This window comes from Hirundo rustica, chromosome 1 (genome assembly GCF_015227805.2).
Source record: "Hirundo rustica isolate bHirRus1 chromosome 1, bHirRus1.pri.v3, whole genome shotgun sequence".
NCBI lineage: Eukaryota > Metazoa > Chordata > Aves > Passeriformes > Hirundinidae > Hirundo > Hirundo rustica.
The window spans coordinates 52,236,418-52,262,660 of record NC_053450.1 but is presented as its reverse complement, the minus strand read 5'-3'; the positions used below and the strand labels follow the sequence as shown (position 1 = coordinate 52,262,660).

The window sequence follows — 26,243 nt, the reverse complement described above, 5'->3', positions numbered from 1 at the left end:
ATTACCAGGACAATCAAAGTATATACAAAACAATTAACTGTTTAAAACATCATCACCATCAGAACATGTATGCGTAAGGAAGCAAACCAGAAATCTAAATGAGATAATCAGTAACTGTAATCCTTCAATTACAGATTTACATTTTTATCAACTTTTTTTAAAGAGGCTTTTCTTTTCACCAATTAATTAAAAGCCATTGAGAATGGGAAGCATACATCCATCTCTGGTATTTTCTGAACCTGTTACCTGAGATTTTGCTCCCCAATACCTAAATTTATTTTCATTAGCTGGAGAGTCCCTATTATACACCACAACAGAGACAGGAAGCAATTATAAGGCAGTGCTTTAACATCAAGTCAAAAACTCTGCCCTCCATATGCTGTCTACAGACATTGCCATTGCTGGCAGGGAATTGAATTCTATTGCTCAGGTAGGAGATGGGCCAGGGAAAAATATGTCATGCTTCTCTACTTTCCACTTATCCCAAATTAAGCACTGAAGTGTGATGCCAAAGCAGTAAGAGCAGTAAGCTGTAGATTGAAAACAGTATGTACTTGACTAGGAGAAGCTTTCAAAAAAAAAAAAAAGAAATCTATGTCTCCAGTGATAAAGATGTTACAAATGCCGCAACAGCTACTGGGAAAGATCTGTAGACTTGGGAAGGCTGACAGCCTGTGGAACATGCACCCTGGTTCACTTACAGACCTTGTAAAAGGGTCATCATACTCACATCTTTCCTCAGACTATAACCAGCCAACTAATTCAAAAAATGAGAACAAACTGCTTGTACAGGGAATTAAGACTAGCTATATAACGAAGAAAACTTTTTTAAATTTACACATTAAACCCCTATTCATCACTTCATCAAAAAAGTCCTCAACTCTGCTGGACAAAGCTAAAGCTTTTTTACTCTCAAGTGAGTTACCTTAGATGAGCTGACACAACAACTTGTCCGTTCAAAAATGGAGAGCTTAGACCTAAACAAGCATCTCTGAACTACAGATTTCTTCAGTAAAAAGGAAAAAACTTTGACATTATTTAATAAAATTATGAACACTTTAGATTGATGGATTATAAAAGCCAGGACACAGCAGATTACATCTGCAGCTTTTGAGATAGCTGGCAGGCACTCTCCTGCTTAAAACATTTGGTGATGGACTTTGTATTTTGAAGTACTGCACATTCACCCTCTCCAAATGAAACAGCTTTGACTAATTAGTTCTAATGAAATTATTGACAGGAGAAATTCAGAAAAGCTCTCAGTAATTGACTTCACTTCTGAAAGAGTAGGCTTTACATACTTTGAAATATAGTACTTGTATGTGTGCCCTTGACAGATGTCATACATGGTTTGTCTTACAGTGACTGTGAAACCACTGTCTGTATTTCCAGTGAACGGGGCTTTTAAATATGTCGCTATTAATGAATATTAATTTGACATATGTCTGCTTCCAGCAGAAGATTCAGAAGCAAGTTAGGAAGAATATGGAAGTTACAAAAATAAAACCAAACCACACCTTTCATGGCACTGCATACTTACAGTTGGGATGCATATCTTGCTCAGGGGATTGCCATCCAGCAGGTAGGAGCCATTGAAGGTCACATACTCATCGTAATACTGAGGTGCCTGAGGAATAACACTGCACAGCAATTTACGCTTCTCTTCTATTTTCTTCCTTATGTGCAAGTATTCAAAATAGGGGTTTGCTCTCTCAGAACTGTATGGCTGAATCTCTTCAAGTTTCAAAGAATCAACAATAGCTGCCAGTGACTGCTGGGTCTTTTCCTTGGCCTGCAGCAAAGAAGGGTTTGCTTGCACAGGCTGAGGCACACGTGACACCTTCCTTTTACGTGGATGATGTACCTGAGCATCATCATCTTCAGTTAATCTAATCCTTGCTTTCATAGATGCTGATGATTCAGACTCTTTTTCCGATGTTTGTGTACAGACAAGAGGATTCTGCTTGCCCTGGTTAGCAAGCAAATTTGCCCTGTTCCTCGTGATTCTTTGAGGTACTTCTTGCTGTTCCATCTTCTGATCCTCAGCAACTTCTTCTGCTTTAACTATGTGGCTGTATTTATGCACCTCTTCATGTGTAATCTGTTGTGAACTATTTTCCAAATTGGATAGAGAGGAGTACTGCGGTGGATCATCTGCCAACACATTTTCTCTGTCTGCAGTGCAGGGGCTTTTATTAACCAATTCATTCGTAATTCCCTTTGACATTCCTGAACTTAGTTCACAGAGCTCAGCATTTGCTTTACTATCAACAACATGCACAGAGACCAACTTTTCTTGTTGGTCTTTTTCATTTCTGATATCTGAAGTATCTGCCTTGTTACCATCCACTTCTCTCAGGGCATTCTCAGAACCAACTTTACTGAATGAGTATGAATTCACATTTAACTGTGAACTGCTATCACATTCAGGAGTATCTTTCTCTAAAGGTACCATTGGTAAATCATTCACCCTTTCATAGCTCTGTGAAACTTCTTTTGCAGAGCTCTCAGAAAATACAGCCATAGCTGCATCAGTCTTAATGTCTGAAGGGAAGAAAGCATGTTCCAATTCTCTGGAACTAGCAGTGTCTGTATCCAAAGCAGAAGTTGTAGTCTGAACAAGATTTTGCTGCTGTACAAACGATGACTCTTGACTGATAATGCCTGGCAAAGAAATGTGTTTTGACACAACTGGAAGTGGCTGGATAGGAAAAGAACAAGGTGACTGTGAAGGCAAAAATGATGCTGATTCTTGAGAACTGGAACTTCCCTTAATTTCAGGGTGCTGAGGCAAAAACTCAGATACTTGTTGTTCTTTTAATGTCCTGCTCTCAGAATTTTGCACTGCTATAATGCTTTTAGCATCGTGCTCTGATACACCACAACCTGAGCTATTACAGTCATTGTTTAATGAATTAAGTCTGTCAAAAGGCACATCCCATGGTTTGGTTTGCTGAGTCACACCACTTTGACAACACAGCTCTAAATGCATGTTAGAGTCTTCTGAAGGGCTCATCTGAACAGTATCTTTAACGGTACTTGTCCCCATTGTTGCCTGCTTGTTGCTAACAGCTCTGTTTGGAGATGATGCGAAGTTTGACTGCAGAACGGTGACACTGCCCTGAAAATCTCTTTCAAGTGTGCTGCACGGTAGTTCTGGTTTAGGAGAAATGCTACTATAAGCCTGAACTGATGGCAGAGCGGTCTGGTTGTTTTCTTCTGATATAAGAGGCTGTCTGCTGTGTTCAGAAACTGCAGCAGGCATGCTGCATCTTCGAGCCTCTGTAACAGGCCTACACTCATTTAAAACCAACTTAACATCTTCAGCAGATGCTGATCTAACATACATTTGTGGGAGCCTGTTCGTGAAAGGTGGCTTAATGCGATCTGGCAACTCAGCAAGACCATCAGCCTCTTTTTCCACAAGGGCTGGTGATTTGGCACTTGCCAAAAATGGTGACTGTGAAAAAGACATTTGGGAATCAGAACCTTCTGGCATAAAGTCTGAATCATATTCAATTGCAGGCCTTGGAGTAGTTACAGTGGTATGGCAAGAATCCTCAGAGCTCGCAACAGAAACCATGGACACTGACCTGGAGCTCAGCCCCATCTTTTCACTTTCCGATTTGGGCGATCTGTTTAAATTATCTAAAGCCAGTGAAAGCTTTGCAACACTGACACTTCTCGTATCTACTGACTGTGATCTATTACTTGTAGCATCTTTCTGTTTTTCCTTCATACAAACATCTGGCAACTCTGAACTTTTGGAACGAATCAGTTCTTTGCCTTTTACTTCAGCTAATGAGTGTCTGGGTTTTTCCTTCATTTTGTTATGTTCTGAACAAGTGCGGTTTCTCAAACGTTCCTTCTCTTTCTGTTTTATTTTTTCTTTATGTTTTCTATGCCACTGCTCTATTTCCAGATCTTTAAGGCTAAGCATTCTTTCAAAACTAGTTTGCATTAAATCATCATTGACTAATCTTTTTTCTTTAGGTCGAGCATCCTTTGGTGCAGGAGCTGGTTTAGGCTTAAGTTTCTCGTGTTCAAGTTTTAGTTTAAGCAAACTACTCTGATGCAGTTTATCTTTATGCTTGTCTCTCTCTTTGTATCTATCTATATCTTTATCTTTTTTATCTTTCTCTCTACCATCTGGAGTTTTCAACAAATCATCTTTTGGTTTTTCTTTCAAAGATGACAGTTTGTCATGAACTGTTTTATTACTTTCAGTAATAGTGCATCTCCTTTCCTCTTGCACGTGTTTTGAGCTTGCTAATGATGAGGTCTCCTTGTCTTTGGATTTGTCTTTTTTTTCAAATTCCTTTTCTTTAGTTCTAGTTTTTTCTGATTTAGTATATTCAGATTCTTTTTCAGACTGCTTGACTTTTCTTTCAGTACAGTGTTTTTCTTTGCTTTCAGCCCAATATCTCTCTTTATCGGCCTTTTCTTTATCATGCTTCCTATCAGTTTTTTCTTTATTTCTTTCCTTGTCATCAACTTTTTTAAGAGCACCTATGCTTTTTACTTTATCATTTTCCTTATGGCACCTTTCTGCTTGCTGAAAACTGGACTTCTCCTTTACTTTCTCTGTATTTTCATTTACTTCTGCTTTTTCTTTCTCCATTTTGTATTCATGCTTTAACTTTTTCTCTTTTTCTCCATGTTTTCTTTCTATCTTTTCAACATCTTTTTCTTTGATTGAGAGTCGCTTTTCTGTCTTTTCTTTATTTTCCTTTAAATTCCTTTCCTGTTTTTCAGTGTCTATTTCTCTTTCTAGTACACGCACACTGGCGGCCTCATCTTTAACACCAAAACAGAACAATTCAATTTCTTTATCTGCAAGCGTAACTTCTTTTTCTTCTTTTGTATCTTTTATTTTTTCATCCTTGAGAAACTTCTCATTTTCCTTTTTGTTCTTCTCTTTTTCTCTCTCATCTTTAATACTTCTCTCTTTCTGGAACTGCCTCTCCTTAACTAACTTATCTTCTTTTGCCATAGTTTTTTCTAGCTTTGATTTTCTGTCTGAAGAAACAGATTCATGTTCTGTATTTACCAATGTATCATCATTTTCATCACTTTTGAAAAAGTTCTCTTTCCAAAATTCTCTGTCAAACTCAATATTTCTTTGAACCTCTTTAGCATTATCTTTATGTTTGTGTTTCTCCCTCTCCCCATCGTGTTCCTTTTTGTGCTTTTCCTTTTCTCTTTCTTTGTGCTTTAATTTATGCTTTTTAAGCGTTTTACCTTCCTTGTCTGTTTTTCTCAAAGTATATTCTGAATTCTCAAATGTTGAGCTATTATCTTCCTCTTTAATTTTAGGACTAGATTTTTCTCCAAATTCCAAGTGAAAATCCTTTTGATGATGTTTGCTTTTTTCTTTGTGCTTGCAAGATTTGCCACTAGAACTTTCTACTGGATAATCAGAATCAGTGTTGTGATCATACCGAACTAATTCAGACTGCAATGTTATTTCTGAACTTCCTGGTGATAAGCAAGTTTTGGTATTTTCTTGCTTTAATGGCGTTGACTGCTTTTCACTTAACCCACAGGGATGCTTTGGAGATTTTCCAGCAGTGATATGAAACAGTTGTAAAGAAGAATCTTCTTTTGAGGTGAAAGACTTTTTAAAGGTTTCTTCCTCTCTAGCTTTATCTAAAGAATCTATCCCAGAAGTAGCTATATTTGTTACTCTAGCATTTTCTTTTTCTTGCTTTACTTCTTGATTCTCTTTATTTTTGCTCTGATTTTTTACTTTCCTTTTAACCTTGCCCTTTTGCTTGTGTTCATTTGTAACCATATATTCCTTCTTCACTCTGACATCAGAATTTGATGTCTCTGAAACGGAGCAAGGAGAGACCATTTTCTTGTCCTGAAGTATTTCTTCATCTGAACTTTCAGAACTTGAATACAGAACTCTAGAGGGTTTCTGCTTTTTAGTTTTACATGTTTTTGAAAAGATAACTTTTTCTTGTTTCACAAATAAGCTGGTCTTTTCAACTTCAGTCTCACCTTCTTTCCTTGGGTCTTTTCTTAGAATATGCTTGTCATCAATCATTTTTTTCATTTCATCTTCATCATCATCTTTGAACTCATACTCATCTAGAGCAGATGGAAGTGGTGCCTTACTAGGGACAGTTTGTTTGCTGTTGTTGGCTACAGAGTCCTTTTCTGCTTCTGAATCAACATTCCCATCTACACTGGAAGGATTTACAGACGGAGCTTCTTCAGAATCTAGAATAAGGAAACCAAAAATAATTGAATGCCGATGGGACACTTGTCACACTTCAGGATAAAAGAGTTCAGTTCAGCAGTCACCTCTTTACAAATGAAAAAAAAGTAAAACCTACCTTAAACACACAACAAAACTTTTCACTAGAATTAAGCTTTTAAAGAGAAAACAGAAAGTCATGAAATCGAAGTTCTCCCCTCCCTTTACAGCTCTCTCTCTTTAGGCATGTAAAAATACCAATTAACATTTACATCTAATAAAAGAAATGCACTTAAATTTTGAAAACCTCACCTATTGTGCATAATTACTGTATAACCTGACTCTTCCTAAAGGATAATATCCTGCACAAATTACTCAATTACTAAATAATAACAAATTCTTATTACACATATGTAAAAACATTTGTCTTAAGATTAATGCTTTCACTAAGCCGAAGTTGATTCTGTGAAGTGATGCCACAACTGTCCCTTTGAACAGAAGGACCACACACTGTATTTCAGGTTGTTCTAATGCCAAACAAGTTAACAGTACATCAGAACATAGGGCAATATGACTTTTTTTTTCCTTGAAGTGTAGTGAAACTTTGAACAGAAAACATTCCTAGGGTGTTGGATTTTATTTATTTGTCTGGGAAAAAGAAACCAACTTTTACAATCATGTGACATGATACTCTTCTTCATGTGCTTTTCAAAGACCACAGAATGGTTGAAGTTGGAAGGGACCTCTGGAGATCATCTTGCTCAACTCGCCCTGCTCTAGCAGGGACACCCAGAGCCAGCTGCCCAGGGCCATGCTCAGAAAGCTTTTGAATTATCTCCAAGGATGGAGACTCCAAAGCCTCCTTGGACAATGTGTGCCACTGCTTGGTCATCCTCACTGCTAAAAAAACGTTTCCTGCTGCTCAGAGGGAACTCCGTGTGTTTACTGTGGGCCCATTGCTTCTGGTCCTGTCACTGTGCACAACTGTCAAGAGCCCAGCTCTGTCTTCTTCACCACCTCCCCTCAGGTATTTTTATGCAATAAGACTACCTTGAGCCTTTGCTTTTCCAGGCTCTTTGTCATCCTCCTGGCCCCTCTCTGGACTCTCTCCATTATGTCAATGTCTCTCCTGTACTGGGGAGCCCAGAACTGGACCGAGCACTCCAGCCATGGCCCTCACCAGTGCTGAGCAGAGGGGGAGGATCACCTCCCTCAACCTGTTGGCAACATTTCTCCTAACGCAGCCTGGGACACCACTGGCCATCTTTGTGGCAAGGGCACATTGCAGACTCATGATCAAGCTGGTGTTGTTCACCGTCACCCAAAGCTGCTTTCCCAGCGATGGTTGTTCCTCACCTGCTGCAGGACTTTGCACTTCCCCTTGTTGAACTACATGAGATTCCCATGAGCCCATTTCTCCAACACAGTGAGGTTCCTCTGGATGGCAGCACAGCTCTCTGATGCACCACTCACTCCTCAGAACCCCAAGATCAGTGTCATTAGGAAACTTCCCGGTGGTATACGCTCCCCCAGCCATTAAGGAAGGCGTTAAACAGGAGTGGACGCAGTATTGATCCAAGGTATACAGGCAGTTACTGGCCTCCAAATAAACTTTGTGCCACTAATCACCATCCCTCTGGCCTACATGTTCAGCCAGCTTTCAATCCACCTCTTTCATTTACCTAAAAGATTCTGAATTGTTGAAGATTCTGAAAGCCAAATGAAAAGTTCCTGTCTGGCACTCAAGTAAGTTACTCATGCTCAAGAATCTTTTGCTTCTGAGGAGGCAACAATTCATTCTGCGCTCCAAGAGGTGTTACATATTCCTCAATCTGCAGAAACTCAGGAGGGACCAAGAATTACTGCCTCCACTTCAGCAAGTTACTTAACTGGTTGCCCACAGAAACCAGCGGTTCCCCCAGTGGCTGGAACTTTTCTACGCTGAGTAACTAAGTTTCATCCATATGAAACACTGACTCCTGATTCATCTACTAAAGGTGGGAGATAAGTGATTTTGGGGATATTTTTCACCATGAAACAAATCATCTCAGAAAACACGCTGTATCATAACAAATATGGTCTTTTCCTCTGTATCTTTCTCTGGTAAAACCACCATTCTAAAATAGATTGATTTGCAAAGTGGGAATGGTTTATTAAAGTCAGAGAGAAAAGTAAAAAAAAAAAAAAAAAACCCCAAAAAACCAAAAAAACCCCCAAACCAACCAACCAAACAAAACCCCAAAAACCCCACCAAAAAAAACAACAAAAAAAACCCACCAAAAAACCAACCAACCAAAACCACACCAAAATACACATTTCAGATAATTCAATTGAAAAATTTAACAAACTATCTCTAAAAATAAAAGACAACCTTAGCAATATCAATTGTTACCTGCAGCAAGTTTTAATAACTAACACTATGCAAAATATTAAGGCCACTTAGCCTTAGGTGAAATTATGCATTTAACTATGCAATTACATAGCTACTTTTACCTGAGCAACTGTCCTCATCATCAGAGATGGGCACCTCTCTTTTCAATAGCATTTCCAATTCTTCAGTTTCAGCAACATCAACAGGTCTTTCCCCATGCTTATTGGCTTGAAATGGATTTCCACCATGTCGAAGCAACAGCTTCACAATCTGCAGCATTAAATAAATGAACTTTTAGGTTATCCACTACATGTTACTTGACCAGCATAAAAATCCCCCACTGCATACAAAATGTGAGTAACATGATATGCAATCCTAAGCCCTATCTATGATACTGAGACTGGAAAGCAAGACTTCACCAGCTAAAATGCAAAGTCCAGGTAGTATACACATAGTCTGGTCAGTAAAGGAAGTGAAAGGGAAGACTGGAGACAGCTGCCTTCTGTTACACAGACACAGTATCAGTACAGAAGAAAGAAACAGGGGCCTTTTGTTCTTGTTCTAGCATTTCTTCACACAATTCAACTGGTTCCCCACCTACCAGGCTCTCTACCCCTGTGCACTTGATTCACCCTCTTGCTCCAAATTTTATTACAATTAAATAAGGAACAGATAAAGTTTTACAAGTCACAGTACTGTTGGTTTCCCCAGTAGTTCCAAAAAGCCCTGAGAGAGATCCAAGTGTCCTACTGGAGAAACAAACCACGCTCATCCAGAACTGCATGCAATAAATCAAAACCATCAACTTCTCCATCACCAAGGGCAACAATTTGTTAATGTAACAGTGATACTAAGGCAGCTTCATTTTCAGCACAGTGTCCAGTATTAATTACCTTTTATTTCCTATGTGTAAAGAATGTGGAAATTCAGCAGACAGTGATACCTTAACAGGAAGCTTCAGAATTATTCTGGTACACAATGTCAGTGAGATGGCCACAGGTACCTGTGGCCATCTCACTGACAAGCGAGTGAGCCAAGCAAAAGGTCCCATTCTCCAAGACTCTACCACAGCTCTATGAAAGCTTGATCTAAAGACCCAAGATCTTTGTTTACATACCTATAAAAAGCAGTTGCTAAACAGCTAATAAAAAAATTCCCAACAGATTATCATAATTAATTTCTCTAGCTTTTCCAGAAAAATCTTTCAAACTGAACACCTTGTTTGCCAGGTGTACTTGATTTAAGGATGTATTCTATTTTTCACTTTATATAACAGATCACACACACAGTAATGAAATAAGAGATATAAAGGGAAAGCAGAGTCATTTCTGCATCTTATTTGCAGAAATCAAGAACAAATTTAAAAGTTAATGTAAAGTACCTATAGAATTCCATTTATCTTCTCCACTAAGTGCTGATTCGTAAATTAAAAATAATAGTAATAATATATACATCAACTCTCTATTTCAATACCATAAGTAGTATTTAAAGAGAAATATAGGATATATACCTTTAAATATTTATTAACATGTATGCATAATATACACAAATCTACAGTATACTGTTAGGAGATATTTTTCTTTTGAGAATTCTGTACAGTAAAAGTTTCTCAAAAAAAGTAATTTACGTGCTTATTTACCAAGAAAGTAAAAGGTAAAACTTTTAAATATTTAAGAATATAGATACTGGTAGAAAATATCTGGCAATAGACGTCAGAAGATGATCAGAACAACTTTAAGACGCTCCCCAAAGAGCAGAAGCAGAACTACAAGACCATACAACTGCAATGAGGACAGCTAGGATTTGTTCTGAAGCTTCAGCATTTCAAATATCCCCCTCCCAGAACACTCACGTTTCTATGTCCACTGCTTGCAGAATCATGAAGTGGGGTATCATCATCCAAGCCCTGCGTGTTCACATCTGCTCCCGCTGCTATCAGAACTTTAGCAACATCATAGTAACCAACATTACAAGCTTCATGCAGCGGTGTCCAACCTAGAGCGAAGAACGGTAGGTTCAAGACAAAGATCAAAGATTTGGGTTTTCGTCCCTGTGCTATAGATCTCTATTGCCTCCAAACATTTCAAAACACACTCTCACACACGCTGCTTGGCAGACCAGCAATACCATCCCTCTGATGAACAACAAATGCTTTATCAACTCTAAACCTCACATCAAATTCCAAGTTTTTCTGCGATTAAACTGAACACTGGAATCACAAATCAAATAGTAGACGACAAAACCTGGTACAAAATCCCCAGGCTAAACATGTTAGAGATTCCTTGACTAGTAAACATTTGAACTGTGTTAAGTGTGTATATAAATAATATAATGATATATGGAAACTGTTTGAAAACCACACTATTGGAAATAGTGTGGCAAAAACCATAACCAGGTGCTCCTGTAGAGTTACTGAATATGTAACTAGGAATCATTAACAACATTAGCAGCTAGATAATAAGCTATTAATAAATAATGGCAGAGAACTTATTCTGGTATTTCCCACAACACTAGTCATTTTTTGCAATTTTGATTTCCAAAAGTTCAGTGCTCATTTTCTGTAGCAGAGTATCTCAACTGAAGATGACAACCTTGGTATGGTAGACTCCTACCTCAATTTCCTCTCCCCAACTTGATGACTTCCACTTCATAGCTGACCTGAACTGCTGTTGATGCCTTCTCAAAAGCCCAGTTCTTGGGTGGCATTCAACTTTTGTTTCCAACATATCTAGTAAAAGAGTTTAGTCATGTGAACTCTGTGTCTTATCAGTAGCAGTCCTGTACACCCGTGAAGTGGAGGTACAAAAAACCCCTAACTCATCTAATCCCTCAGTAATGGGACTTCTCACCTTCATCTTTCACTCAACTTCCAAGCTGCCATACATTTAAATTTTTAAAAAAGCTAAAAAAAAAAAAAAAAAAAACAACAAACCAAAAAAAAACACAAAAAACCAAAACCAACCAAACAAAACCCCCTTCTCAGTTATTCTAAAGCAAAACACTCCTTTCTGTTCTTCATACACTAAATTTCCTCTTCAACCATCACTTGGGTTACTCACTTCCAGCACTGCCTGGCTACCACCTTCTTCTTTCCATTTTCTTGCCATTTGCCCTTTTCACACTCATCCAACATGATAATGCTCTTCTGCTCTCAGCCCTCTGATCCCTGTCTTTTAGTCTCTGTACTAATTGTCTACATAATTTATTTTTCTCCATGTTGTACTGCTTTGGTTTTCCATCTTTTCATGATGTCCAGCCTGCCAACTCTAGTGCTGGCTTGCTGTCAATATCTGTTTCCTTTACTCTTGTTCTCACACGGCAGTATCATTCTGGCAGATATCCCATGAACAGGGTTACTTCCTCCATTACTAATTCATTTTCTGTTCCTTTAGTTCTGCCAAATCCTTAGCTAAAAAACCTCTAATTCTCTCAACTACACTGCGTCCTAAATTCCTACTTTTCTCCACTCATGACTCACTGCTTCAATCCTCCCCCTCTTCTTGACTTCTCCCTCTGCACAGTATTTTGAAGTTCAGCCATTTCTGCTTCTCACTTCGGACTACCAATAAAAAATCTCACATGCTCCCAAATACCTCCTCCAGAATTTTGAATGAAGTCTCCAGCAACTTGTTTCCAACTGATTCACAAAACCAACTTTCAGCCATTGTCTTTTTCCTTTCATCTGCCTTTAAAATTAAATATCTGCCTGAGATCAGACTGGGATGAAGCTGTGAAGTTAACTTCCTTCAGAGCAACCCATACAGTAAGGTGCATTGCATTTTGGGGCTACATCAGTACTCACAGCATACTGGTGGTTTTGGCTACTACTGAACAGGGCTTGTGAAGTGTCACAGTTTTCTCTCTCCCTCCTCCTGCACAAGAGTTTGGGAGGGGACACAGCCAGGACAGCTGACTCAAATGGATATTCCATACCACAGGATGTCACACAATAAAAGCTCATTGAAAAAAGACGGAAGGAGGGTCGTTTGTACATAATGGCATTTGTCTTTCCAAGTATCTGTTACACCTGCTTAGGGCCTGCTTCCTGGGAAAGGACTGAACATTTGCCTGATGATGGGAAGAAGTAAATTAATTCCTCTTCTTCCTTTGCTTGCACATGCAGCTTTTGCTATTCTTATTAAATTGTCTTTAACACGACCCACAAGGGCTTTTTTTCTATCTTATTTTCTCCCCACACCTTGTTGAGGAAGGGAAGTGAGAGAGCAGCTGGGTGGGCGTCTGGCAGTCTGCCAAGGTTAACTCACTACATCTCTTCTTCAAGTGTTTCTATTATTCTCTATGGGCCTGCCTTTCCCCAAACCTCCCCCTCCTTTTCTAAAATTGCTCTTGTCAACAAGTTCTCATCTCCCCTCTCAACTTCTTTGAAGATCTCACAGTGTTCTACTTCTGCTTGTCTTCTTCTCTTCCTCTACATGCCAGTCCTGGGCAGCTTCATGCTCAAATATAAATTCAGCTACCCTCTACAAACCAAGAAATTACCTATCTATTTCTTACCTAAAGTCAAGATTTCAGTTCATCTCATTAATATCTTTTCTTGATGTCAAGTTTGGGCTGACAACTAATTGTGCTATACAGTTCTTAGTTTCTCCTACAGGGGCCTGCTACCTCAACTCCTCTAAACCATTCCCACTGAGAACACAATTCAGACCTATAAACCAAAACCATAAACCTAAAAATACTGTATATGTTACAACTTAACATAGCTCATCAATCATTGCTTAAATCACAATGCAAATACTGACATATCAAAGCTGTCATTAATCCAGCAGGACTAGATGACAACTGCAACCATACCATTCTCACCTGCCTTGGTGCGTATCAGCTGTCCCAGTGAAGACAGAGCGCATCACAGCACCACCACCTCCACCATTATTAAACTTTGCATCTCCTCACACAGCCCACAGCCTCACCATTTAACTCTGCCCAGCATAATCCTACCAAGTTCAGCAGGTGTGCACAGATTTCTGTAAATACCTACTTGCTCAAAAGCCCTGGACACAACTGGAACCTCCAGGTATTAAAACAGTGCTCTAATAATACACTATGTACTACAGTGCCCCAGTAGTACCACTGCCACTGGAAACGAAAAACACAATTGTGGGAATTTCTAGGAAGTTGAACTTTTACATTTGCATACAACATAAACCAAAAGGAAACCTCTGTTAACAACTTTGGTCTTACTTTTAGTTTATACAGTTAAGAGTACTCAACTTACCTGCAAAATCTTTTACATTTACATTTGCACCTAGTCTGATTAGCTCCTTGACCTGTTTAACATCCCCTCGAATTGCTGCCATATGAAGAGGAGTTTCCCCTCGTTCATTTCTCTTGTTAACTTTGTCTTTTTGTCTTGAAGAAGAGGTTGGAGTTTTCTTCTGTGTTGGTGTTGTTTGTAAGGAATGATTTAAGGTGGAATCTATAAAGCAAGTTTTTAAATGGTCACTGTTAAGTTAATGAAAATGAGGTGAAATAAAAACATTTGCCTTCAAAGATAATGACCAGGGAATCATTATATTTAAATGAAAGGCATTTCACCCTTCACGCGTGTCAGTGCAATGCTGACTTTCAATGTGACAAAGGGCATTTCACAAATTCTTACTATTTTAAGCAGGTTTTTAGGACAGATGAAGTCTATCCAAACTACAAGGTTCACATACTCTGGTATAAATTCTCCTGAAGCAAGACAAGGTGAGACCATGCAGATAAGTATCCACCTTGCTTCCCCTTCCTTCAGCAAAATTCCACTGAATCTTTATGCAGTGGGATGCCAGTTTAAGGAATTACAGTCTGCGTATTGTACTACATACAAATCCTCAGCTGTACCAACACAGCTGGATGGACTGGATAGTTCCTTAAGGAAACACAGCCATTTGCTTTTAAATAGCAATTCTGTAAAAACTTTACACCTGTAGAACATATATATACATAAAGACTTTTTTAAATGCAGCTGGAAAAAGTATTTCAGGCTTTAAATACTCTATACAGAACAGCGTCAGAGGCAAAAATAACGAAGGAAGAAATTAAATTTTCAATTTTTACAGCTATCACAGTGCAAAGCTTTTCACATAAATATTGAAGATCAAGATTTTTTAAATCAGATTAATCATCCATGTGAAATAAATTTTAACAGAAGCATGAATGATTTAAAATATGTGGGGAAAAAAAAGACTGTTGAAAAACATCAGTGTTCTGAATATTGTGACTAGGACAGAATTAAACAGGCAAGAGGGAGAAAACTGTTAACTCTGTAAGATCACCTGGACTGTTGTCTCTTGCTGTCATCTGCATGAGAAGTGCCATCTGTTTGCGCTCTGACAGTGGGTAACCAAAAAGAATACTAACAGGTGCTGATTTCTTATTCCCAGCATCCTTCTTCATTTTCTTTTTCTCCGGACCTTCCTTCTCTAGAAATAGGAATATTTCAAGACTCACACTGCAGTTCCATCAGTATATTTTTCTAAAAATAAAATCATCCTCTTAAGGTCAGTAAGCTTGTGAATGGTGGCAGGGGATGAAAAAGAGAAATTACACCTCTAACTTACTGCATTTGTATTAGTGTTGGTTACATATTCTAATCATATTAGGATAATAAGCTACTGAGATAAAGCACTTAAAACTGTAAGCAAGATTACCAAAAAATTCTAACAGATGAAAAACCTTTATCATAGAAGGAATTCTGTGTATCTCATAACTTTATTTCTCAGAGATTAAAGTCAGGAACTTAAAATTTCTGTAAAATCAGCTGGTCAGCTTTCAACATTGAATACAGATCTGAGACTACACTCTCTTTTACTTCTCTTAAGACACCATGTTAAAAATTAGGAAAAGACTATTTAATATTGGTATCTGCTAATTGGTTAAAAGATTTTTTTCTCTCAAACTCATCCTGTTATTTTATCTTAAAGCAATTTCTTCTCCAGAATCCATATCCTTCAAAAACATACAGCTATTTTATATACATAACTTCTTTCCTTTTATCAATATTTACAGAAACTGTTTAGTATTTCATTGCCAAGTTTTTAACCAGGAGCTAAAATTACATATCTAAGTAAACACATCAAAACCAAAACAAAACTCCCATCAAAACCAAGAAACCTTGTCATCTGCAAAAGCAGAAAAGCTTAGAACAGAGGACTCCACTGAGGAAAACGTCAGTGACTTTCTGCAGAGAGGTAAAAAATTAGAAGATTAAGCCCTTTTGAGTTTCCTAGTTATCTTTTCACTTTCTACCATTCTGCCTTCTTTCTTGTTCCATTTTCTGCCTTCCTAGCCTTCCCTAAATCTTCTTCTAGGCCTGATTACAGACACAAGCTCTAGTAATGCAATGCTCTTGAGGCACAGGAAGGCACATCAACAGTTCTTATCTTGAATTCCATTCTGACCCGTAAGAAATACATGATTTTACGGGTTAAACAATTGCCAGCGAGAGTACTTAAGAATGGAAAGCTACAAACCCACATACATATGTAAACTTCTATACATTTATCCATCATGTTTAAAAAGGAAATAAGATCTCTTTTACTGAATCAAATGATGGGTTTTTTCCCTAAACTGCAGGCAACTCACAGTCTTGAATATCTAAAAAACTAATTTAATACCAAATCAACACTATTTGTGCTGTGCCCTACTGGTAAAAAACTCCGCATAAGAAAAAAACCCAAAAAACCCCTTACAATAAAATTGTACTTTCAACTTTTTACTGCAAGCACGATTTTCTCTCTGCAAAGATAATGTACAACACACTCTTTACTGACTAATATAATACTACCATCAAAATACCAGATTTCAGACTGACCAGCATAATCAGCTATTTCTTAGCATATGCTATTTACTACTTATGATTCTTACCTTGAAAAACACTTATTTTCATTCTGATTTATTCCTTACTATTTTATAGCTATTTTAAGCTTGATAAAATAATATATCAAAATAAAAGATATAAAGTTCTTTATTATCTAGGTTTTACTCTTTTATGCATTGGGGGTGTCTGAATTTCTTGGGTTTTGCCTTTTTAAAATCAGCACAATTTATTCCTGCCTCATGTTCAGTGCTGCATTTCGGTGGTGAGGTAAATTATTCTTCTAATACATTTATATTAACATGGTGTTTGCAAAGCCTTTCTAGATCTTACCAATTAAAAGCACCAAGTAAGAACACAACTGTTCTCACCAAGTTATACTGTAATTATGCACCTACTGCTCAAACCCAGACCATTTTATTAAAATGGATATTAGATTTCATATTTGTTTCCAGTAAATCTAAACACTTCAATAAACAGAAGTCAATATGACCAACAACAAACCTAAGAAAATCCCAAGATTATCGCAGGTGCACTTGATAAACCCCCCAAGTATCTCATGGATTTGACCTGGTTCTGACAAGAGGAGTGGAAGAAAGAAGAGAAAAAACCAAAACAAAACCAAATCAACAAACACCCGTGCTCCACTCGCGCACCACCCCCCCCCCCCCCCAAACCCAACAACAACACCAAGAAAAAATCAGGACAAAGTGAGTAGGGCACATAAAATAGAAAGTTTTATACATCAAAAAATAAAATCTACGTTCCAAGAATACCATCACACAGTACACTACACTTTAGCAGGAGGAGACCAACTTAACATTTAGGAACTTCAACTTCTTAGCTTTTCTTTGTCTTACAGTAACAGAAAACTTTTCACTGCTGTCAAGTTCACGTTTCTACAATTTGAACAGTAATAACTTCCCTAATAAAGGAACAGAATCAGTTTAAGATATTAAGCTTAGGTAGAATTTGATGCATAAAACTGACTATTCCACTCAATCAGTTGGTTTGGTGTTTTGTTTTTTGGGTTTTCTTTTCACATTTTGTTTTCAGGTTCTATGGAATACACATTTCTTTTACATTCACATTCTCATCACTTTCTGCTGTTCTTCAGCAGTTAGAAATGAATATAAGGGTTAGATAGAGAACATAAGAGATTTTTTCACTTTTTATTAAAAAAATAAAAACCAGAGCTCTACAAGCAGCTTCACGCTCAACTACCTTTATTTAATAAACTTCATAATACACAGCCAACTCCCTTAGGACAATATCTCTTTAAGCTTTTCCCTTGGCAACACAAGCTTTTCACCAAATTAAAAAAAAAAAAAATTAAGTAGTCAAATTATGTGAAATGGGAATTCAGGAGCATTTGAGCACTTACTTGTAAAAGAGCTCAATGAAATGCACTCAGTACTTAAAATGTACTCACACGAGGAACACGAGACACTGGTGATTATTTTAGGATAATTTACGCATGAAAGATTTTGTCCCAAGGCGATAATGTGTCTTGTTTTTTGTTTGCTTGCTATTTTTTTTTTTCCAATTGGACAAATTACAAATACCTACTCAAATAATTGTTAATGTTTTGGAAAATTAAATTATTAACTAATGCAATACATGGATTCCTCAGAACAAATCATGCTGAACTAGCAGAATATTTCATTTGGTGAAATAATCTCCTCAGTAGATAAGGGAAATTAAGCAAATTACACAAACCAACCCCCCCCCCCCCCCAAAAAAAAAAGTTCAAACGTCAGGGGTCATGATAGTCTGTTTTCAAGTAAAAGACTCCCATTATAGTCCAAATCATAAAGAATGACAGGATCAAAAAATAGCAAATTTAAAATATGAGCTGCTTGAAATAAATGTTATAAAGTCATAAGACTGAATGATCTACAACAAAAGAATAATACATTCACTGCTAGGTCAAGACCAGCTCTGCAGATAATGAAGTTCAGGGTTTGATGAGCTCTGCATCATCATTGCATCCTGACTGAATTTATTTCCAAGAGAAACACGCCATGACTGGCTGTGTTTCCTACCTTCAGGGAAAGAAAAATCTTAGAATGTGATGCAGAGACACCACAGTGCATTTAACAATGTAGAGATTCCAAGGTACTGTTGTGAAACTTAATTAACCAAGTTTTTGACATATTTATTTAATGAAACCAACACACAAAACCACCTCCACCTTCCTGCCTGTGGCCCAAACAACAGTTAAATAAACTTGTTATAGCTGAACAGTAAGCCCAAATCCAGCAAGCAGTGTGTGAACAGTCCCTTCAACACCCTCACTAACCTCTGTAACTATAGAAAGCAGGAGCACAGGAATTGTGATACTGTGATGTACCCATGCAACATGAAGACGCCAGCTGTTTTGCTCTTCTGGATGTCAATTAGTGCTAAAAGAAGTGCCACGTTTGGACTGCTTTAAAGACTGAAATTGAAGGGGCCAGAAAACAAAACCAAGATCCTGCTATAAACAGTAAATCAGGAGAACATAATTTCCAAGAAAGATCAACACATTACCACATTCAGTGTAATTGTAACTTGTTGTTCCTGAATAAACAACTCTGTAACAAGACTGTCTTTAAAATGAGAAGATTTTTAGGATCTGCAGTTATGATTAATTATTATGAAAAATTCAAATTTCTCTCTTCAGATTAGTAAGGTGGAGAAAGCAAACTAATCTGACCTCGGCAAAATCAACATTTGTCTACTGTTCTTATTCCAATAACCACATCAGAGTTTACTTAAAACTAACCAGATTACTTAAATAAAATTAAGAAAATTTAAATAACTCTGTTTAAGTAATCTAAATAACTGGTAGCTTTTCAGTCAAATTATAGTTTTGGATTGGGAGACTTAAAATCAGAGAATTTATTTTAAAAGATATGAAAAATATTTCTGCTTTGACCATCCAATCCAGCAGTCTCAATCAAAGCTTGCATGTAGACCCCTCCCTAAGATTTACTTATAAACAGGTTAAAGCTATACTGCAGTATATATAAATTTGCCTGCGGGATGTATACATTGTATTATTCCTTTCTGTTTGCTCTGACCAAGAATGGGGATGTCACAACAGAGCCCTCAGTTTCGGGAAGCCATCACAGCCAGGGGAGCGTCACAGCCCTGCACAACAGAAGAAAACAAAACAGGATGCTGCTGATAAAAACAGGGACAGAGTGTCCTTCCAGGTGTGTCCTGTTCCCTGGGGCCTCTTCAGAAGGGACTCCTGGGACTCACATTCTTTCAGACTTGTGCAGACTGTGCAGCTCCTGCAGCCATCTCAACTGGCATTGCAGGACTGCCTTTATGCAACTGGATGTAATCTTCATGGGTATTAAATTAAGAAAGTAACCAAAAGGCTCAGTCTTAAAATACTGAATACAAATTTATTGCAGCATTTTCTTAGAGAAAAAAAAAATAGATTTAAATTCAGATAAAGAGGTGAGTTAAAATTGTTCTAGACTCTTACAGACCAAACAAATGCTGTTTGGTTTCAATCTTGCCAAAACTGACGGGGTGTAAAATGTACTTTGGGTACAGTGTTGCAGAAATCAAATGAAAAAAAAAAAAAACCAAAAAAAAAACAAACCACAAAACAAAAAAAAACAAAAAAAAAAACCACAAAACCCACCAAAAACAAACCCCAAACCATTTCTGTGTTACATCAACATTCATTTTGGCTGTCCATACTCATTATCACCTGCAGTATTTAGAGAATACTGAAACAAACAAACAAAAAGCCCACCAGAAAAAGGAACAAATGAGAAATTTTTACAAAAATCAGTAAAAAAAGGACAAAATTTTAGTTTATGAAAGACCCTGGAGCTAGAACTAAGAAAGCTCTACTGATGCAAAGCTCTAAAATTAGGTATCCCCTTCTTTGACTCATTTACATGCTTAAACAGGATGAAATCCAATTATCATGGAGTTTCTACAATCAGCTAGTGACCCTACAATGTATCTTGGGGAATAAACCATTTATTAAACTATTAAATTGATTTTTTTTAAGTACCTCTAGCTACTTTTACAGTCTGGGGTTTTTTTACCTCAGACATATTTTCAAAGACCTTGAAGTTGTAAGAAGCTTTTCATTACCTTTTCTTTTCCCCCCCTCTGTGTCCAATTACACTCTCATTTCCAAAAACTTACTTCCTTCCTTCTCAACATTCGCCATTCTCTGTACACAGCTATCAGGGAGACACTTCTGTGAGAGGCAACAGTGTAGCTCAGTGAGAGCAAACCTTTTCCAAGTATAATGCCAAGTTCGTGCCAGAAGTAGCACTGCATTTCATGATCACTGATGTCAGTCCTAATCCAGGTCAGTGACAAACCTGGCACCAGTGTAACTGTCTAATTCCCAGCAGTCTAATCCAATTGGTTAGGCACAGAATCTGCATTACAGGAACAGTTTGTTCATCCTAGCAGTGCTCCTGCTCTAAAGTTTCTGGAAGGTTTGTGTACCAAGTTTCCCACCTGCAAAAGGGCAGCTGCTCTAACCTCCTTACCTCAGCAGAAATGAAATGTTCACCAAGCTGTGATGTCTGCTACCAAAGTTAAGAGCCACATGCCTTCTACTTTTATGTTAAATATTTCTTGCCCCTACTTGAACTGTCTATTTCACCTCCCTGCTACAACTTCCGACAAAAAATTTTTGTAGTGTGAGCTTTGTCTTGTTGTGCATGTCTAAGTGTCTGAAATAATCAATCTTGTTTGTGGCAACTGTGACAACAGATGCCATAGCAGAAAAAAACCCAAAAAGTTCTGCTACTTTAGAAGATGCTTGGGACAATGACTTATTTAAAGTTGATGGGAGTGGGGAGACACGACAAGATTTTCAACACAGAAAACTTTCAATAAACACTAAATATTACACCTAAATACATTTCTTTCCATTATTAAAAAAAATAATTATGGTCTAATATCAAGCAAAAAATTTAATAAAGCAGGTGCTGGGAGCATACTTCTAATTTAGACATGGTCTTTTCAGAATGAAATGGTACTGTGAATAGTGTAAGAACCAAGAATGCTGTAAAACCACTGTAATCAGAACAAACCCCAAGAGCACTATTTTGTAATGTGACTATTTCAAATATGGATTTCATACTACAGTCTCTTTACCGTAATAAAAATATGTATGTATTATCATTATTGATTTGCATGAAATCAATCCTGAACAAAAACTAAACACACACTGAGGTATACACTTCTACTTTGCATTTAAATCTAAGCATATTAAGGGAACCACCTGGTCATGAAAATATTCAAATATACAATAAGCACTGTATGAAAAACTGTATCACTGAGCCTTTGAGAAATTTGGGGAATTTCAATGTGTTCTGCTGGCCATGGATAATATTTGGTTATCAACTGAACTATTACTGAACTATTATTGCACAATGACACAGATAATGAATTACCTAAACCCAGAGATAACTGTACCTCTTGGAATGCATCCAGCTCCCTCCATCTTGATTTGGAAAGAACTTTGTTAAGAATGGCAGTCTGAAGCTTTGAAATAAGTTCTAATATAAATAAGCTTAAGCTGGGAAGAACTATTTAGTCTGTGCAGAAAAGGTACAGATCATAGGAACTTAAAAGCTGAAAGGGGAATTGTAATCTCCACGACTAGTTTAATTAGCTCTGTCATCTTAGCAACCTTTTCTATGAAGGACAGTACATCTACCAATCTATCTGATGCTCCCCCCCAAAAAAAGGCTCCATAAGGCCGACAGCTGTGTCTCAAATCAAGGCATTCACATGGTTTTTCATCTGTTTACTCGTTCAAATGAATGGATCTCTAGAGATGACAATACAAAGAAAGATTTGTTACTGAAACAGAAGGAAAGAATTAAGTTAGGAAACAACTGGAGAATATGGATCAACTATGGTGGCATGGTGGCCATTGCTAATGACAGGATGAAAGCCTATCAGACTGAGATGCAACAATCAGAAGCAAGCAAGCAACTTTTATACTTATTATTCTTTTTAAAGAGAAAAAAAAATCAATGTAAAAACATAATATACAATTAATTAAGTTAGGACTTATTTTACCAACAAATTATTAGTTAAGGAAATAAAAAAGTTCTACCTGTGTCTGAATTGCGATCTTCATTTCTGGATGGACTAATAGTAAAAGGAAGTTTACGTTTCATGGAAGACTTTTCTTTCATCTCCTTCCCCACATCACTCCTATCCACTTTTGGAGTTTTGCTGTAGGATGCAATCTTGTCCTTGCTCTAATATAAATAGAAAGTATACTAAGTAACTTTTGCATAAAGCAGGATAGTCTTATAACGTATACAGACTGAAAAGACTGATATGTGAGAACCTATGTGCTTGTGTATCAGTACGTGTATTACAAATTTTTTTGAATAAACAAAATAATCAATTGTAATTTCTTTTTTAAATTGCTAACTTCTGTGTTATTCCTACTTTCAGATACATCACTGTAGAAATGCTGTTCACTATTAGAGGCTAATTAATTAGCAAAGGAACAACACAAGCTGAAAAGAATTTTCCAGGTCTTGATGGCCGCTCCAATTTCCTTCCCTGACCATAACAATCCCACTAAAAGCACATTAAAAGCCCACACTGCAATTGAGACTGTGAACTGTAAACCTTCAAAACCCCCTCTAATTACCCTCCCCTGCCTTCACTCCCACCCTGTAATCCAACAATACAGAAGTCCCTTTCTGTTTCAATAATAACAGCGTAATGTTTCATCTGAGAAAATCTATGAAGAAGCTTTTTAAACTGATATCAAATTCAGAAAAAAACAGGTACAAGCTATTTGTATTCTTGAGTTGTATAAATCTAGATATTTTGTCTTATAAACCATATTGCAAATAAACAGAGAAAAACCTAAACAGGCTCACTATTAACTTATACTTGATTACTTCACTAATATAGGAGGAAAGAATGTAAAAGATACCAGGTTAGTGTAAAAGGCTGCTTGAGGGAACCCTCTGCAAACCCCAACATCTTAACCTACTAATTGAGATGCAATGACACATTCTCTGTCCAGTACATGTTGCAGAAATGCATTATCCACTCCGTCAGCTGTCACAACTCTGTCACAGCTTTATATCATTTCTAACACATGCTCAGATGAAATTACTAATAAATTAACTTCCTAAAGGTAGAAGAAGAACATACACTGCCTTGTCAATCACTGAAAACCAAAAGGCTGGTCCTTGGTACTTCTGAAGATTTATTCTGATTGGAAGAAAACTAAAAGTACACTTGAAGTAAAGGTACTGCTCTCAAAGGCAGATTTCCTGTTTTTTTTTTTTTAAAAAAGCCGAACTCAGGTAGAAAGATATCATCTGACATGCTGAGTTTAAAATGTTGCCAAAAAGTTAAGCAGAAATGATTAGAACAAGAACCTGCAAACAAACGCTACAACCTTCAGAAGACAAATATCTCTACAAGGAAAGTGACAAAGAAGGCATAAGTTTGTGTCAACAGAATTCCTGAGGTATAAAGGTTGCTGCCCTCAGAACACCTATCTTCTTCCCTCCAAGTTTTGAAACCCAAAAAATCAAAATCCAAAACAAAATGCAGAATAAAACCCACACACCAAAACTAAAGTCAACCTTCCTTCAAAACCCCAAAGGACACAGCACCCTTTATTTTTTCTTTACATGCTAGAACAAGAAAATCTAAAAACCCAAATCCCTTAAGACACCCCTAGGCCCTTGGAATATACAGTGCCTGTGGTAATAGTTATGAAAGAAGTTAATCCACCTAACGCAAGTCGTCATTTCCAAATGCATCTCTAATTTGGCAAGAGCAGATCCAAACTTCATTAGGCATTTTTAAACTTCATTTATTCTCTTCCACCACACACACAAGTCTCTCACTTGAGCCCAACCTCACCAAGAGCTTTCTCATCTCATTTCAAACAAACCAATTATTTCTTCTATCTATGTATTTGGATTTCCCACAATATGACAAAGTGGCATAAAAAAAAAAAATTATTTCTCTAGAATATTATCTTATGTTAGGTACTATGCAACAGAAAGGATGAACTAAAAATCTAAAATTCCTAAACAGAAAACATTGGTTTTGACTTGTTCTGTAGAAAAAAAAATAAAACCAAAACCCCACAACTTTTTCCAGTTGGTAATCTTTAAAAAGAATTCTTCTGGGGGCACTCCTCGGTAAAATACATCAGTAAGTGTTAACAGAGGCACAAGCTGCTTAAGTAATTAGGCAGCTTTACATTTATTCTTACATTGTTTGTATGCATTACGTAAAATATGACTGATGCACTAGTTTTTGAATAATAACTGAAAATTAATTTTGTGATAATTTAATTAGGAGTAGAGACAGTTCAAAGTACATACTTTCAGATAAATAAAAACACATTGAAAATAATAAAAAGAGACTATACATAGAATACACAGAAACGGAAAAAAAAGAAGAGTATTTTGTTCCTTAGCTACTGTGGAAATAAGTGTTCGGCATTCAGTGGTGGACTTTCCAATCCAAAAGATGCAATCAACAGGGTAAAATCTGTACAAAGTTGGTGCTATTTATTATTTTCGTTGACAATGCTGAAATAGAGATACAATCAGATATACAGACAACATCACAACTGAAAGAGAGGGAGAAGCAAAGAGCCCTGGCAAGGGAAACGTAAAATGACTGACTAATTTGAAGAGTAGTCTTAACAAAAATCAAAACAGAAAAAAACAGGATAAAACCAAGGTCCTACAAACTGATAAAAATAATTAACTGTACAATGATAAAATTCTGTGTTAAAAGACAGAAAACTCTTAATGGCATCCTGCATTCAGCTTCAAGTAAAGGAATAGAGGAAGTAGAAATAGGAAGAGGAAGTAGAAACCCTGCAGGTTAGACCAGGCATTCCATTTTAAAGAATGAGCATTCACTGCTCCAATTGCTCCTGGTCACTGCAACAGCATGGACATCTCTTTTTCAGGGTCCAAGGCAAGGTTCAAAACTCAGCATCAACAGGTCTGCTGCATGACTTCATTGTGACGCATAGAAATAACCTAAAATGAAGTTGACATTTTTTATAAAATGGCCTGTTAAGTCCTGTGGACTTTAGTCTAAAGAGGTTAATTAATCTAAAGTGAAATCTACTAATCAGATAAAACACTGAAGACATGTTAATGTTCAGAAAACTAAACTACTGATGATAAGTGAAAAGCATTACGTACTTTCCATGTCCACTGCAGCTAGAGAACATTTAATGGCTTTAGACTGCAACAGGAGACTAGCAAAGGTTGTTTATCCTTCTACTAAGTATCTAACTCTATGCCAGTCAGCATAATTAAGAATCAGAATAAACTGCCCAAGGAGACAGGAATTTCCATCAGGCAAGCCTTTAAAGAAAAGGTCTGGCAAACATCTGTCAGGAACTGAGTACAGCTTATTCTACTCTGGGGCAAATGGATGAACTGGATCCGCACGCCTCAACATTTAATGCATGCCTCACTGGAGGATGTAGTAACAAGGAAGAATTTTCTCTGTCAACAAAACCATACTAGTGTGCTATGATGAGGAACACATTTTTAATCTGTTCAACAGGAACTGTCTCAGAAGGCCAACAAACAGCAGTCTGGACAATTTCTTGATATCCCATTCCAGCTCTATTGTCTGGTACCGCTACAATCAATGACAAGACACAAAAGGAGACAACAGAGAGCCATATAATCTAGCAGATGTACTAAGCCCTGGGAGAACAAGCATTCTTTTTCTGCCTTTCAAAGATAATTACATACTGAAGCGTGTTCTGTATGGTATTAAATGGTTCTGGGCACTATTGTTGGAGTCTTCCAAGGAGAGAATTAATTCTTACAAACTCC

The 26,243-nt window shown here is 37.2% G+C and overlaps 1 protein-coding gene across 2 annotated transcripts in view; it reads right to left on the bottom strand.

Annotated features, from left to right (window-relative positions):
* The window catches only part of ANKRD12 (ankyrin repeat domain 12), a 59,416-nt gene that overhangs the window by 11,030 nt on the left and 22,143 nt on the right, over positions 1-26,243 (bottom strand). The window contains exons 3-8 of one of the 2 annotated variants that reach the window (XM_040061828.2): positions 22,496-22,643; positions 14,855-15,001; positions 13,813-14,013; positions 10,429-10,571; positions 8,699-8,846; positions 1,541-6,228 (exon numbers count right to left, since the gene is read on the bottom strand). In XM_040061828.2, coding sequence (XP_039917762.1) covers positions 1,541-6,228; positions 8,699-8,846; positions 10,429-10,571; positions 13,813-14,013; positions 14,855-15,001; positions 22,496-22,643 — 5,475 coding nt within the window. The remainder of the gene's footprint in view (positions 1-1,540; positions 6,229-8,698; positions 8,847-10,428; positions 10,572-13,812; positions 14,014-14,854; positions 15,002-22,495; positions 22,644-26,243) is intronic. The other variant, XM_040061838.1, reaches the window with a different exon arrangement.